The 17,622-nt window shown below is 40.6% G+C and overlaps 1 protein-coding gene across 1 annotated transcript; it reads right to left on the reverse strand.

Annotated features, from left to right (window-relative positions):
- Positions 1 to 4,143: 4,143 nt before the first annotated feature.
- On the reverse strand, positions 4,144 to 13,612 carry si:ch211-241j12.4 (uncharacterized protein KIAA1755 homolog). Its single transcript, XM_034204516.1, has 7 exons — positions 13,398 to 13,612; positions 13,066 to 13,155; positions 12,037 to 12,160; positions 11,852 to 11,954; positions 6,997 to 7,110; positions 6,798 to 6,914; positions 4,144 to 4,723 (listed from the first exon to the last, which is right to left on the reverse strand). The coding sequence occupies exons 1-7, from the start codon at positions 13,474 to 13,476 to the stop codon at positions 4,529 to 4,531; spliced, it is 822 nt and encodes a 273-aa protein (XP_034060407.1). The 5' UTR covers positions 13,477 to 13,612; the 3' UTR covers positions 4,144 to 4,528.
- Positions 13,613 to 17,622: the final 4,010 nt, after the last annotated feature.

The raw sequence follows: 17,622 nt of genomic DNA on the forward strand, positions 1-17,622 counted from the left end.
AGAGGGACTTAACGAACCTAAACAAAGTAATGTGTGAGCGTATGGATGTGTGAACATGTGCAACAAACAAAGACGCAGCCGTGTCCAACAGAGGAGTGAGAGGGCAGTATGGGATGTGTTGGCCTTTTATCACCAAGGTGTCAATCATCAGAATGATCACCTGTTACACACATTAGAGCCAGCAAGCAGAAGGCAAACAGAGAGACCCCGAGTGGAGTGCATGGGGTCTTGTGCTCAAAACAGAGAACAAAAGGTTCCTTCCCCTTTAACATTTTGAAGGATATTTTGTTGTATTTTTCAAATACTTTGAAGGACAGTAATGTTCACATTTTAAGAAAAAAATACTAATGTAAAAAGTTCTCCAAATGAACTTTGATTAGAAATAAGGACCAAGAATAACTGCTGAAGCAAGTATGAATGAGTGATGTTAGATATCTAATCAGGAGAAATACTTTTAAAATCTGAGCTACGAAATCGACTAGAGGCTGCACTATAACACAACGTGGACTTTATTTAGGCACATTTCAAAAAACATGTTCCAAAAATGAATGAAGAAGAACACAGAATATAAAGATACCATAGCAGGTCTGTGAATGGACGCCTCGAAGCGGGACACCAGCAGCACCGCCTCGGCAGCTTCCTTAGCAATCTCTATTTTGTAGGGCTGGAGTTTCTCCTGGAGAAGAGTTTTGATCTGCTCTGTGATCTGTGAGCGGGAGGAAACACATTCAGTCCAGACATTTTATCAAGCACTAGTTATCCTATATTGCTAAAGGAAAGGTACAGAGACGTCTTTGCATACTGGTTAGATCAAGTTCATATCAACTTGGGTCCGTCTGGTTTGACTATGTATAAAGCGTAGAGTATAAATAATCACCCACTCCATAAGAAGAACATGCAGGACAGTTGAAGATCATAACGGAGTACCAAAGAGTACCAGGATTTGAATGATTGTGTTAAAGTGTCGAGCTCCTGGGACAGAGCTCACATCATCCTGGGAGAACTCTGAGATATTTGAGCAAAGCTCCAGGCTTAGGAGGGATTCAGGGAAACGCTCCGAGAGACTGAGCAACTCTCAGGAGGAGCCGTTTGATCCGCTGCTACGTATGAGACTATTATTTTAAAGAGGTGTAAATGGTCAATTAAAAACAATGCAATAACTCTGAGTGATAGTGGGCATCAAATCAAAAGGTGTAATCATAAAGATACGCTCTATTTGTACAGTTCTTTTCAAATGACAAAAAGTGCAATTTCATACAGGAAAGGGTATGAAAGAACACACACCGAGTAAATGAATAACTAATGGCATTAAACACAAACTGAAATATTAAAAGCCATTTTATAAAATAATTGTAAAGATAACACGGAGGAAATGTAATTCATAATTGACAAGTAGCCAGTTTGGAAACACAGGACTACTTCAGCAGGAGCATGACTGTTTGCATGCTGCTCATTTGAGTATTTAGAGCATTTCACCAACGAGATTTAACATTGAAATGTCTTCCCGACATCTTGTGCTCTGCTTAAGACACATTGAGTTTTTAAATTCCTTCCTACTCCTAACAGTTTTTTATCTTAGGAGCCATCTTAAGCTGCTTCATGAGTAGCGTTTACCAGTTTATCTAGTCCCAACTGTGTTGATACACCATCATCATTTATCAAATGTATTAAAAATGCTTCACTAACGGCAACTCTTTGTCCTCGGAGAAAGAGCCTCAGCAAGCTAACACACACAGCCCTACACACATCAGATGATTGGGTATTACACAATATTCTGCTTTTAAATGAAGGAGACGTTCGGTAACCAGGGCCATCACACCCCCTTGCCAACTCTTTGGAATTCATTATTGAAACACATTGCAGTACAAATGATTTAGTGTCACAGTAATTACCAAACTATGTGTCCATCTACGATAGACTAGACATAAGAAAGATTTCAAAGATAACGGCAGTTTGATATATTGAAAGCTTTTCTCCAAACAGACTCCATTACTTTGTTATATGTCTCGTTATTGCAGTATCTTCCTGATGTTAAATGTGTCTCTGCTCGGCTCCGTGTGTTGGCCTGTGTGCCGGACACTGGTATCATTTCCAGAAGATATCATGATCGTGTGACTCATGAGCCGAGGAGCTCATCAAATGTATAAAGTGGAAACACTGTTGCTACGCAATGAATCAATGTTATAAGGAAGCAGGAGCCCGGTCAGACCCACCTGTAGAGCATCCTCTCGCAGCTGGAACACCTGCAGCTGGAGGCGGGCCTTAGAGAAGGCCTGCTGCCACAGCTGCTCCACCTTCTCCACCGCTGCACAGATCCTGAGAAATACCAGAGAGATCATCACTAACAGCTGATATCGTAAATGTTCATGTTGGCCCCTTTAGCACATCATTAGCACGCTGCCAGAGTGCAGGTCTGTTAGTGCTGCCCAGAGTCTGCAAAACCAGATCAGGAGTCCGATCTGTCAGCTGCCAGGCTCCCTTTCTCTGGGACCAACTTCCTGTTTGAGGCAGACCGTGTCCAAACATCTAAGAGAACACTGAAGACATCCCTGTTTAATAAAGCCTGGATTTAGAGCTGTTTCAGATGATTCCCTGTTTGTCCTCCTGGGTTCCACATTTTGGGTATTTTATTAGATTTTCGTTGCGTTCTCTCATTTTATTTGTATTTTACACTATTTTGTCTTTTCATTATTTTCATTTAATTTGACATCTTTTAGCACTGTAATTTATGTTTGATAATCTGAGACAAACACGTGTGTGATATTTGGCTATATACATAATCAGGGTGTATGCAGGAATCCTGAAGTCAAATGTAAGACCTTTCAAGACCTTTTTTAAGACCCTTTCCAGACATTTTAAGACCTCATCGCCACTTGGAGTTTTAACCAGTTACCTTGGCGACACACTTTACCTCACATTGACTATATTCAGTATTGATTGTCCTTCCTCCTTATCTTCCAACCATTTGGACGCAGACTTGCATTTCCCCATAATGATGTTGCTTAACAACCGGCGTAAACGGACCTTCGCACGCCATCAAGCAGTGAGCGCGCGATGTCCTGTTCAGATGACGTCCAACGGGATGCCATAAATAAACTACACAGAATCACACTACACACCTACGTAATGATTACATTCAGGCACACTGTAGAATACAACCTCTTTGGACTCATACACTTATTGAAAACAAACCACAACATTTAATACCTTGGAAAATCCCGTTTAATACTTTTAAAAACTTTTTAATAGCCTTAATTTTCGCTAAATTCATTTATCAACTTTTAATACTTTTTAAGACCCCCGTGGACACCCTGATAAACTTTGAACTCCGTTTCTATCATGGTGGCCAGATCCAAAACTTTTACATTTGACTGCTAAACTGTACACCAAGATATGTTTTGATAACATTTGAGACAAAATAATGCAGTAAAACCCAGAGCAGTAACATATGGACTTCTTTTGAGTTAGTGCTGCCTATGTTTGGTAAAGGTCACCTGGTCCTGTAAATGCTGCTGGGAGCCAGGAGGAGGCAGAGCATCAGGAAGTATTCATAGATCCAGGGACAGATCCAGCAAATGGGATCAAAGTGATTTTAAGGACTAACCTCACCGTCAGCAGCCAAAGCCTCTTTACCCTTGGGCCTGATTTATTGGCTATCATTGTTAAAGGAACTGCCTGAAAATCATAACTGACAATCATAAAAGAGATAACTTGTCATCTCCTAGGAAACGGAACCGTTTTCCTATTGATTCGTTTTTTAAAAAAAATCATTTTGTCTTTTGTTTGTTTGTTGGTTGTGCTTTGTAATTATATCTTTGTCGTGTATCAGCTATGTCATTACTGAGATTGCAAAAAGCAAAATCAATACAAATTTTGTAAAAAGAAAGAAGAGCCACATTTTTTGCAGCTTACAAACACCTTACTAGTGGAGCCTATCTGGACGAGGTGCTCCAGCTGCTGTGCGACAGGGCTATTGCAACATGTTAGGGAATGTGTGTGAAGTGTTTTCACAGAGGGTTAAGATAAAAGCATCTCTCTGTAACTGAGCCCTGTGGGAGCTGCAGTACCTGCTGTGGTTCCGCAGCATGTCGAAGGCGGTGTGGCTGAAGAGGGCGGTGCCGGCCATGGCCTGGTAGCAGGGCTCCTTCTCAGGGTGCCGCAGCTTCTCCACGATACCCTCACAGTGCCTCAGCAGCTCATCCAGACCCAGCTCCCTGCGGGGAACACTAAAGTGTTGGGTTTCTTGGTTCTTCGTGGAAATGTGTTACACTTGCCTACAGATTTAACTTCCTGCATTGTAGTCTCATTCCGATGGAATAGGCTGCCTTTGTAAATTAAATGCTGTTTTGCGGTTGACATTCAAGGTACCATTAACACTTGAGGTTTAACAAGTCACTTTGCAGTTTTCCTTTACAGAGAAGTAGAGTAAATAATGAAATGAATCACGTCAGCTAACCTTACATTCACCTGATTTTTTGATTCTGCAGTCAATAAAATGCACTCAGATGTCCTGAACCAGCACTGGGCTTTAGGTGGAGTAGGAGAACAGTGGAGAGTCTGACCTCCTGAGCTGCAGGAACGTGGCTTCGTTGGTGCAGCAGAAGTGCTGCAGCTCTCTGGAGGTGGAGGGCAGCGGCAGCCTGGACAGAGCATGCAGGGTGGAGATACACGAGGGCAGCCGCTGGACCACCGACAGGAAGTCCTGAACAAACTCATCCACCTCCTGCAGGGAGCACAGGGCCAGTCAGTGTCATATCCGTTATAAACAGTGGGGTAAAGTAACTAAGTACATCAGACTTTGGTTCCACCTGGAGTAAATCCACCAGCTACCCTGCAGTATACAAAGTCATTCAAACTAGCTGCACCTTTACCAGCTTTGATGCCAGCCTATACAACACATGAGGGGCAGAGCTTTACTCTGTGTGTTGCAACTTGCACATTTATTCATTGCACTTGACGCACACACGGCGTAATCTCCACTGGGGACAGGGGGGACATGTCCCCCCCACTTTTCTAAATCCCGTTCGTGTCCCCCCACTTTACAAATATGTTTATTATTATTTTTTAACGCAAGCCGTCATCGCCACGGAGGAGCACACAGCCTCTGTGAGCGCGAGAGAGAGAGAGGACACCTTTATCTATTTAATATAAAGTAAGAAATCATTCCAATGTGTACTATAGGACAGTACAAATAACAAAAAACAGTTTAAAAGGGGAGTGATTAGTAAAATATGCATAAAGAAAAAGATAGAATGCTAACTAGGTAACATAAGATATGAATAAACAAGTTTAAATGATTTGTTATTGGTTGTGATCATATTCTAAAGATGTTTGGATTATTGAAAAGTATACAGCTCCCTTTCATCTGAGTGTTGAGAGCTGTATCCATACATTCATGTTGTGCTCAAAGTGCAGCAGATTGATGCTTTTAACTTCAACATTTAAAAACAAAAAATCTTCCCGGGGGTGTATGCCCCCAGACCCCCCTAGAGGAGGTGAGGTCCACCCCCAAATAAAGCAGGTTAATATAATTTAATTGTAACATGTTCTTTTAGTAAACACTGAAAACGGGTCCCACAGACCCAAACAGCACACAAAGGTTAAAGGTCAGCATATAATGTGCTAAATATATACACTGCAAAAAACTAACAAAAGAGTAAAAGTAGCTCACGACTTGTTTTGTTTTGTGAAAGTAGCTCTCATCCTAAAAAAGGTTGGAGACCCCTGGCTTAGTGGGTGCACCTTGTGTGGCAGCCGCTGCCAGTGAATGCTGTATATGTAAACGCGCTTCAAAACATGTTATTTGGTCCACGTACCATTTTAAATGTAATCATTTCTTTGATTAGGTTTAATGGCAGCCCTCAGGGGCAAGTGAGAATACAACTGTATTTTGCTCGCTTTAATAATATTGTGTGATTTTTACTTTCTAATGATTATCTCTATTTACTGGCTTTCACGTCTTTGATACGTTTGGGAAGTGTTCTTATTTGTTGTGATATTGTTAGTTACACTATGTGCACCAACAGCCCCCGACTTGAATGATTTTTGCACAGCATACGTTTTTGCAATCACTCAACACCCTGAACCCAAATGTAGGTCTAGCGCAGATAAAGCAGGGTATCCTCCTGAATAGGTCTCCTATAGGCAGAGCGCTGCCATTGTGAATGCATGCTGTCACCATGGCCCAATGCCCCAGATGAACATGAATGAATGTATAATGTAATAGGAAGAGGGGGCTCCTTTCACTTGCTAATAGGGTCAGCTGATCACGCGAGGCATTTGCACAAGCTTCACCACGGTAACGAACAATAGACGGGGAGCACTCATGAATGAATCCTCACATGTGAGAGGAGACTACTCTTCATCACAGAGGAGCAATACTTCAAACACAAATAGGTGGAATAAATATGTGGCTGTAGTATTGTAAGTTACATTAACTCAGTGTATGAGTGTTAGTGAGCGTGTATTTGTGAGTACACAGCAGAACAATGTTGCATTGTGTTCAGCCCTCTTGCTGATCATCAGACAGACTCAGGAGGTTTGTTCTGAGTCACTCTCATATCAGTATCGCACTGATCTTCCTAGTTTTTAGCTCAGGGGGGTCCAACATGTTTCACTGAGTGCCACATACGAAGGGCTGGGACCCTCACTAGAGTACACAAAGCAGATTTAAGAAAACACGCATTACCCTCGGACAGCTCAGACTTTAGAAACTAGCCTTAGCTGCAGCACTAGTGTACCCTTGGAGGCATTCAAGGTTATAGCAATTAGCAGAGGTATGACACAACAAATGTTACCTTAATGAAGGCCACCCAGCTCTGGTGGCAGTACACGAGGTAGCCGCCCAGTGATGGCGTTAGCTGGCTTCGGTCAATGTAGTTGGAGAGCTCTGAGATTTCTTTCAGAAGGACTTTCTGCAAAAAGATGAGAACAGCGTTACCTACTGAACCAAATCTAAATCAGATCCAGGGCGACGGCGTGTGTGGTGTCCTTCACCTTGAAGGAGGCAGTGTAGCACTTTGACGGAGCCAGGAGCTTCAGCAACAGCTTCACAACATCCTTCTTTTTGGGCTGAATTATGTACACACTGTGGACGGTCCTCTTGTGCAGCTAGAGAAGAAAAGACTCAACTCAGAACACTTTCTTTTGTAATCATTTCATTTGGAAAAGAGAAGAGTGTTAATTGGCCAGTTGGTGCCATTTGAACCATGGCCACAACAGACAGGCCCAGATCAACCTGTCGGGGCTACATTCTGCTGTTGGATCCTTTTGAGCCCACATCGACTGCCCACTGTGCATCGTGTGTATCCCCAGGTACTCTTAAGGATTATATGTGCAGTCAATCAAATTACCAATATTTACTGACATTTAGTAAAGTGTCAATCAGGGTCCAAAGGGCTGTGTTTCAGTGAGCGTTTAAGCAATTATTGATAAAAATTTCACGCATCTTTAAGACAAATCTATTAGTCGTGGAAAGCAACACCATATCAAGATGGGATGAAACACCAACACACCGCATGATCATTGAGTTTTCTCACTAAAGCATGTCAGTATGCAACAACAGAAATATGTGAGAAGTGTGGATCTGTGGGACCAAGTCATTGTTTTGCAAGTCCGAGTCAAGTCTCAAGTCTTTGCGCTCAAGTCCGAGTCGAGTCTCAAGTCTTTGCGCTCAAGTCCGAGTCGAGTCTCAAGTCTTTGCGCTCAAGTCCGAGTCGAGTCTCAAGTCTTTGCGCTCAAGTCCGAGTCGAGTCTCAAGTCAGGATGGGCAAGTTCAAGTCAAGTCCAAGTCCTAAACTTTGACAAAACGAGTCTTAAACAAGTCATTATGTGTTTTTCACCAAATGTAATGACATCGATCCACAGAATAATACTTAACAATCAAATTGCTCTTTATTAGTCACATTAATAATTTAATCCATTTTCTCTCTGCTGGTAAGGTAACGTGTGTTTTTCTAATTTAAGAGGGATCAGGCTACTGTGACGGTTTGATTTAGAAGGAGTTTAATGTATAAGATCCCTGATGTTGAGGTAACCAGAATGTTTATTTCCACTGTGTACAACATGTTATAAGGGACCCACAATCTATCTTTATGCAAGGGATAATGTGCAGCGAGGCGGTCTCTATGGAGAAAAGAACACCTGCATCTAGATCCCTCTGCAGGTGGTACTTTAACTATATTTTGATGCCAATACTTTTGTACTTTTACTTGTAACATTTTGAATGCAGGACTTTTTATTGTAACCGAGTATTCCTACACTCTGGTACTTTTGTACTCAAGTACAAGATCTGAACTTCTCCCACCAAAAAAGGTTATTTTCATTTTTACAAATCCTGCACTCAGCTTTGCTTTCTCCAATATCATTGAAAAGCAGCCAGATGCTGCTTCTTTTCGGTTTTCGCTCATTTCTTGACTTTTTCCGACGCGCTTGCATTTAAATCCGTCTCCCCGTCGCTCTGTGCAGCTGGCCTGTACCACTACACCTTCTGTGCCCCCCACCCTTCTTTCACATAATGGTATGATCCCAGTGTGTCCTCGCATATGATTGGCCGCATGGTGGCCCAGCTAAATAAAGTCCCGCCCCTGCCTGCAAGGATTCTCAGCAAGAGTAGGAGCGGCTGAAGAGTCTGCTCTCCCCGATGGGAGTCTGCTCTTCTAGCAGCAGCTCACGATCGGCGTGTTGGAGACCTCTGAATTAAAGTAGCAAGTCACCTCAAGTCAGAAGGCTCAAGTCCAAGTCAAGTCCCGAGTCATTGGTGTTCAAGTCCAAGTCGAGTCGCAAGTGTTTTGTGATTTTGTCAAGTCGAGTCTCAAGTCATCAAATTGGTGACTCGAGTCCAAGTCATGTGACTCGAGTCCACACCTCTGGGATCTGGGAGTCAAAATGCAGCATCTCTACATAATTGTGCTCATTTACTGCAATTTCACTCTGGCTTTTCTATTCAAAAACCCAAAGCATGTGACCAGCTATGCATGTGACACACAAACACACACTTTCTCTCTCCCACACTCACAGGGTTCCACCATGAGCACAGATATGACGCACTTGGTACTTTGAAGATCAGCTCAAACTTCAGATCTTTGAGTCAATATACATTTCTGCTCCAGGAGAGAGCTCTGCAGTCACAAGGTGGGGGCGTCACTGTGCCGTGTGCAAAGGACACACTCCAAGTCTTTCATGCATAATTCAGACAGAAACACCAAGCTGTGGTTTCACAAAAGCTCTGTTAATGCATGTGTCAAAACGGTACAATACTTCACTTTCAACATGCAAGGTTAGATGAAATACCAGTCTTATCTGTCCTGCAGCGGGGAAGAATGCTCACTTCAGGACGAGACATTCTGCACAGCCCTAATTCAGTATTCTGCTTCAGTTGGACTATTCTCTGACCACAGGCAATGACATCTGAACAGTTGGGCTGAATCCAGCAGTAAGTGAGCTATTGCGGTCGGTTAATGAATTCAGCAATGGTGTATGCAAGGTCACAATGCAGCTTCAAGGACAAATATTGTACAGGCAGTGCTATTATTCAACACTAATGGGAGACAGAACCCTGGGTTACTGTTCATCATTCAGTGTGTTATGTTAGGGGTTTACAATGCTGAACATGCAGAGGTGGGAAAAGTACTAGGATCTTGTACTTAAGTAAAAGTACAAGTACCAGAGTGTAAGAATACTCTGCTACAAGTAGAAGTTGTGCATTCAAAATGTAAAAGTAGAAATGTATCATCAAAATATACTTAAAGTACCAAAAGTAGTGATTGTGCAGATTGGTTTATTTCAGAATAATATATATGATATGTTTTATAATGATTGATCATGAAAGTGTTCTCAAAGCTGGTAAAGGTGCAGCTAGTTTGAATGACTTTGTATACTGCAGGGTAGCTGGTGGATTTACTCCAGGTGGAACTAAAGTCTGATTCAACACTTGGTTATATTTCACATCATTCATCTGTAAAGTAACTAAAGGTATTAAATACGTGTAGTGGAGGAAAAGTACACCATTTACCTCTGAATTGTAGTTGGGTAGTAGTACAAAGTATCAAAACATTAAAATACTCAAAGTACAAGTACTTCAGAATTGTATTCAAGTACAGTATTTGAATAAATGTACTTAGTCACTGTGAACATGTCATAGCCATCCTCCCCCCTCATTTCAATACTCTACTGTCCTGTCTACATAAGAGGAAAAACCACCACAAGAAGAAGACAGATTAAGAAAACAAGCCAAGTGTTCAGTCTGTCCATTCATCTCTTCCTCTATCCTTCACTCAGCAACGTACACACACCTTTTTTAAAAGGGTCAACTTTAAAATGTGTTGATTCCCTCATGCCACAGAAAGATTAAGTTATTTTAGACTCCAAACCAAATAAAAAAAGTGCTTATGTATTAGTCGAGTAAAAGCTGATTATTGCCTTGAACAACTTCCAAATTCTCTGAGATCAATCTTTAGCAGGCTGCTGGGAATCCAATAAGAAAGCAGTACAATATCACATGAAAGACTATGTTGTAAAGCATCACTGGGGGAAAACAACTGCTAAATAAGATCGGAGTATTAAGATTAGATTGAACTTTATTGTCATTGCACAGTAGAGTAAAAGTACTAAAACAACAACATTTAATTTAAACAATGTCCCAAATACAAACGCACCCAAAAGCTCCCGGCTGTCACTTGTGTTAACTGCTAGCAGTCAGCATCTGGCTAGTAGGGTTTTGCAGGCGGGGGAACCCTGAAGGCAAGAAGAAAGTGTTTTTTAAAGCCCATCACTCATAAATCTGACATCTGACTAAACCTTCAAAGCAGAAAGGAGACGGACTAAACCTTCAAAGCAGAAAGGAGACGGACTAAACCTTCAAAGCAGAAAGGAGACGGACTAAACCTTCAAAGCAGAAAGGAGACGGACTAAACCTTCAAAGCAGAAAGGAGACGGACTAAACCTTCAAAGCAGAAAGGAGACGGACTAAACCTTCAAAGCAGAAAGGAGACGGACTAAACCTTCAAAGCAGAAAGGAGACGGACTAAACCTTCAAAGCAGAAAGGAGACGGACTAATCCTTCAAAGCAGAAAGGAGACGGACTAACCCTTCAAAGCAGAAAGGAGACGGACTAAACCTTCAAAGCAGAAAGGAGACGGACTAAACCTTCAAAGCAGAAAGGAGTCTGTAAAACAGCAGGCTGGAATCCTCCGACAGCAGACAATATCAATGATTACCTTTTGTATTCTGAATGTTCAAACTCCAGAGGTTTCATTTGAGTAAAAACCTTCCATGGTCCTAAAGCCGAGCTGTGTGAATGATAAGTCTGCTGAGAGGGTCTGAACAGGGAGAGGCAGTGCAGGCAGTACAGTGGGCTGCAACACATGGAACCAAAGCAGAGATACAGGGTCCCACGATTTAATCAAGTTAGATCGAAGCACTACTTTGCGCACCTTTTAACCCTCAAATGAAATACAGAGCTAAATCCCAGGTCTGTTGTACTTTAGACGCCTTGAGCATGTTTTCTCTTCAGTGATAGTATGTTTAATGTTTGTTTTCCTTGTATTGCGTCTTAATATTTGTCCTTGTTCGATGTAGCAAATGGAGCTGCTGTGATGCAAGAAAAATGTCAGACCTGATCTGACAAGTATTATTGTATCGTACCATAATGGACGTTATCCAGTTTTTCCAATGGTCATGCTTGCATCGGTAATCCTTCACATACATGCCATCCTTTTCTGAAGCCATTACTATGGCCATCTATAGGTGCTTTGTTCTGAAACCACATATCCATCATATGCACAACCATTGGAAGCTGCTGCAGGCCATCCTCCACAGCAGCTTCCCACAGTGCACTCTGCCAGGAGCTTACCTCGAGCAGGAGCAGAGTCTCAGCAATGAACCTGGAGGTTTGGAGGGATGCATGCCTCAGATCAGCCACCACTGACACCAAGCCCTCCTTCTCCTGCTTCCTACTGTTGAGAGAGAACCATGCACCCATTAGTACACCTCCCTCTCATTCACATCATCACAATAAGCCTGCCTGACTGCTCTTACTTGTGCAGACCCAGAAAGTGATTTATGAAGTCCACCACTTCTGCTTTGCTGAGTTCTGAGGAGAGTTTGGCTTGTTCCTCTACTGGAAACACGATCAAAGGGCAGCCATGTTGATCAAAAGCACCTGTACGGACGGATACAAAAAAAAATCTTAAAAATGTTTAGCTGAAAAAAAAGAATGATTAAAACATTCCAACATTTTGTATTCAAGCACATGCTCTGTTGATTACCTTATTAAAAATACAATATATCTTTCTATTATGATCAAAAAATGTCAGGGATTATTGTCAACACTTCAATGTGTCATGCAGTAATGTCATAATTTTTAAACAATGAATAAAAAAGGGCTGAGATAAGCTCTATAATTCTTAATAAGCATTTCCTATTCCTGGATAAGCTTGCCACTGAATGCAGCACAGCCACATTACAGAAACAGACAGAGGTGGGAGAAGTACTCAGATCTTGAACTTAAGTAAAAGTACAAGTACCAGCGTGTAGGAATACTCTGTTACAAGTAAAAGTCCTGCATCAAAATGTTACTAAAGTAAAACAGTATTAGCCTCAACATATAGTGAAAGTACCAAAAGTAAAAGTACTCACAATGCAGATTGGTCCGTTTCAGAATAATATACATGATATGTTTTCTAATCATGAAAGTGTTCTCAAAGCTGGTAAAGGTGCAGCTACTTTGAATGACTTTGTATACTGCAGGGTAGCTGGTGGATTTACTCCAGGTGGAACTAAAGTCTGATTCAACACTTGATTATATTTCACATCATTCATCCACATCTGTGAAGTAACTAAAGGGATTACATGTAGTGGAGGAAAAGTACACCATTTACCTATGAACTGTAGTGGAGTATAAGTACATAGTAGTAGTACACAATTGAAATACTCATAAAAGTATAAGTATATATATATAAAGTATAAGTATCAACAATTGTACTCAAGTACAGTGCTTGAGTAAATGTACTTAGTTACTTCCCACCTCTGGTAATAGAAATAACAGTATGGAGGAGTGATAGCTACCAGGGAACAACACGGCTGCAGAGTGGAGCACATGATCCGCAGGCAGCGGCGGGGAGGGGGGGGGGCACTCCTGCACCGACCCCTGGACGCCTGAAAGTTATTATTTTTATTGAAAACACACCCGGCAAGAAATTCCAACAATCCTTGAAATATGACCACTGGAGGAATCGGTCCAGCAAATTCCTCACAGCCTTTGGAAAGAAAATCTGGCTGATGAGCAGCACTCTGTAAAGTGGTGCGGCATGAACTAGAACTTCTGAAGTGAAATACATAAGCTTGTTATCATCACTGTGGGTGAGAAGCTTTGTCGCGTGCACACTTGTCTCTCCTACCTGTCGCGTGTCGGCTCATCTCAGATAGCTCCCTCGCGACTATTTTCCACAGCCGTTTGTCTCTTGAAGTTGTCTCCATTCGCCTTAAAGCGGTAAAACCTGGCCAACACCGAACAGTTCTACAGCGGGGCTGGAGAACATTCGGACCGCGGCTTCTCGCTGCCTCTCTCCGCCATGTTGCGTCTCTCCGGCTGCAGCGTCTGGCTGAGCTAACCGACTGATGCTGCTCGGCTCTTTTATAAACTAAAGAGGGCGGGGATACACAGAGGAGGAGGACGGGCCCAAAGTACTCACAGCGACCTGGGCCTAGTCTAACCAGGTTTAACCTTTGTCTAACCTGGTTCAACCTTTATATTACTACTATGGGTTAAGGTTTAAACTTAAAACGCATTTAATTTTTGGGTTTAGTACATGTTAGTTTTTGAGTTCCTCTTCCTTTGGGTCAAATGTTAACTCCGCCAGTTTGATGTCCCCCAAAAAATATCCCCTCTCCAAATCTCAAAGATAATGTCTTTGATAATAACTTTTGCAAACTCAATTTGTGAGCATAAGACATATAATTATAATATTTATAATTATTTATAATACAATATCATATTATAATAGTTGTGTAGGACTTAGAAGCTCCTCAAATTAGGACTTGTCTTCACAATCAGTCTTATAATCAGAATCATTCGTCACACATAGGGGACATTGACATTGTTACAGCAAGTAAAGAGCCAAAGCTTAATATTTGATTTGATTTATTTCAAATGTATAAAACAATAATACAAAATAATAATAATAATGAAATGAAACATGAAAATTGTTGTACTATACAAACTAAAGCAGTGTCAAATTGGTAAACAAAAATATTACTGATTCTAAATTATATATAAACAATTAATAAGTATGCATGAACTTAAAGATAAGTTACACAATTTACAATTTACAAAGAAAATACACATCCAAGTTTGGCTATAGTTTCCCAAAAAACTAATAATTTGGTTAGAACATAAAATGAACAAATAACAACAAATCTAGATTTCAAGATTGATATACTTTCATCCACCGTGTTTCCTGTTTTACTGTAGTACATTTCAGAGACCAGGAACATATATATTACAAAATCAACAGAGGCTTTAGTTATTCTGTCCATACATGCTGTAAAGTTGGCTGATGTGTAAAGCTGTTCTCTGTCAAAAAAGACATGCACTGCATGGTGGTCAGGAAGTGCAGCCTACAGTACTTTACTTGTCACAAGAAAGCCTAATCAACTTTAGGCTGTGTTGAATTGCTTCTTCTGTGCAAGAGGGTTTTCTTGTAAACAGTAGGTGTGGGGCTGAAAGAATTTGGCTTGGCATTGAAATTGGCATTGATCACTGTTGTTTCATGCACTGTGTGTGCATTTCTTCTGATGAAGTTTGATAGCTATGTGCAATTGATAAATACATTTGGGCTATTTGTTGTCTTTTTTAACTGTTTTGCTGTGATCTATTACTGCACACACTGATGTCTAAGCAAATGTACCGCTGCGACAATAACGTCTATCTTATTTTATATTATATTTCGTTATATTATCTTATGTTATCTTGCCTTGTCTCATCTTATCTTGTCTGATCTTATCTTATCATTCAGGAGGACAAGATGGTATTGAGTTGCATTGTGGAAAAGGTCTCAAATGACCCATACTAGGAACTAATAAGAGTCAGGATCTCCCACCCTTCGATTTAAAAACTACAAATTCCAATCTCTCTCACAAATATCCAAATCTAATGGGAGTGCTATATTAAATCTCAGAAAGGCGTATACATTTAAACCATCATTTGTGTTCAGAAAATGTGTTTATTTAGCAAACATATACACAACTGTTTAACCCTTAGATGCACGAGTGACTGGACCCACTCTTCCATAAGTGGGTCATAAAGGACCAAATTAGAATAATATGTGTTTTTATGGCATTTTTGTCATTTTGGTTAAGAAAAATCACTTGTATAATATTTAGTATTATATTTTGGTTCACACTAGAAATATTTTGTATTTAATTTTTCACTATTTATAATTTTAGACATTTGTTTTACATTTAAAAAAAATAAGTTTTCCCATAGGATTCCATAGAAAATGCATGGGGGTCATTTTTGACCGACTTATGGAATCTTAGGGCATATAATACAAAAACTACAATTTCTTAAAATGTAAATTACAAATTTGAATGGCATGATATCCAAAACATTTTTTTGAGGAATAGCTGGAATATGAAATGATAAAAAATGTAATTACGAAGATACTTCAAGAAAACCACCTCACCGGGTCCAAAAAGACCCACTTATGCATCTACGGGTTAAATAAATACTGTAAACTATATTTGAATAAATGACGAAATAAAGAAAAAGTTCACATTTGTGATGTGGTGACCCTGTTAGTGGCAGTTAGTCAGGTCACTTGTGCCTGCAAGCATTTCCTGCTTCGGAAACCGTTTCTGTTGCACTGAACAGGTCCGACTGCATACTGTTCAAACACAGATCCTTTGTTTTGCTTTGGTAATTATTCAATTAGCTTTGTCCTAATGTAATAGTTCCTAACCAGCATCAACATTAAGTGCTACATTACACCACAGAACATTCTAAGGCAGGTGCAAAAAGAAATAACCAAAGCTGTTTTAGTTTTTGTTCATTAGTTAGGATACATTGGGAGAGTTTCCAAGATCAGCCTGAACTCTCTGTGAGTATGTGTGAGTAACATCAACAATGTTGCTCTACTTCCTCCCTGCAGGGGTCATGCTGATTTCACCTCTTCATGAATGACATTGTTCTTTCACTTGGAAACATTCTTGGCATGGTTCAGTGGTGGCATATAAAAAACAACGGTTTCATTTATTGTTTAGCGTGCACACTTGGGTCAGGAAGCAACATGGCTGCCACTCCCTGGCATCATGAGGATGCTGTCCTCCGAGCATGTTTTACAGGTTTCTTCACCTTCTTTAATATAAAGGAACAATGTCTTGTCTTGCGTCACACCTCACCTTTAAGGTAGACCCATGAAGACCACAGGCTGAAATGTGACAATAACATTTCAGCTTCAAATCAAGGGCAAGTAGAAATGCTGGCTCTGTCATCGGCGTTAAAATGGACATTTTTGATGCCGTGGTGGAGAGGAGGATTCTGAACAAACTGCTATCCATCATGGATAACCCCACCCACCCCCTCCACCAGCAGAAGCTGGACAAGCAAGAAATGAAAGGGGGTTTCATGTTGTCTTTGCTGTGGACCAATTTAATCGACCTTCTTTAGGGGGCCTTTCTGGTCCGGGGCCCCAATCAGTTGCGCCCCTGCATGTACCATTGATATCTAATTTAATATGCCCTTCAATAGTGTTCTATTTTGTATTTCTAATTTTACTTAGTTTTACATGCTGCTGCAAAAGCATTTCCAAATTTGGGATCAATAAAGGATATCTTATCTTATCTTATGTAGGCTATTATGATCACTGGACATAAAAATCATTTTTTTAAAGTCATATTTTTGCTTTGTATCTTATCATTTATCCTATTCAATAAATAAGTCTGGTGGAAGAGGTGGAAGAAGTACTCAGATATTTTACTTAACCTGTTAGGCCCCAAGCCTGTTTTTCAGGTCTCAGGCTCAAAAATGACATTCCCAGAACAAATGACCATATCTTCTAAAAGGGTTAAATTAATAATCTTTTTTCTCAAAGTAATGATAAACCTGTGAGTTGGATGTAGAAAAGTCAGAAATCAATATAGATGTTTTTTTTGTTAAAGAAAATTCAGATTGTACATGGTAAAAAACTGTAAATTATAGTGTCCGTCCAAAAATTATTTTGTACCTTGGATGATGGGTTAGTAGACTAAAAGCTTTAGGAATCCAAAGTACAACATATAATAAGTACCCTGTATCAAGATTGATGCAAAACAAGTGACATTTGACCTTTTTAGACAGATTTATCAAAAAAAATGTTGGCCATTTGGGTGGATTTTCCATATCTCTGGCCCCCCTTGCTCGATTTTGACATGTGACATCTCTTCCTGACCGTTAGAGCCAATAGAATCGAAGGTAAATGTTAAAAAAAAAAGCTTGCGTCTCTCCCAAGCGGCAAACTGTGGGGTAGAGCCGGGAAGCCAATACGGAAGTGCCACACACTGCAGTTCATATATTGGCCGATAGGCGATGGCTGCAGAAAGGAGCAATTTCCATAGACCCCCATGTTAAAATGCCCAACTTTACAG

This window comes from Gymnodraco acuticeps, unplaced genomic scaffold (genome assembly GCF_902827175.1).
Source record: "Gymnodraco acuticeps unplaced genomic scaffold, fGymAcu1.1, whole genome shotgun sequence".
NCBI lineage: Eukaryota > Metazoa > Chordata > Actinopteri > Perciformes > Bathydraconidae > Gymnodraco > Gymnodraco acuticeps.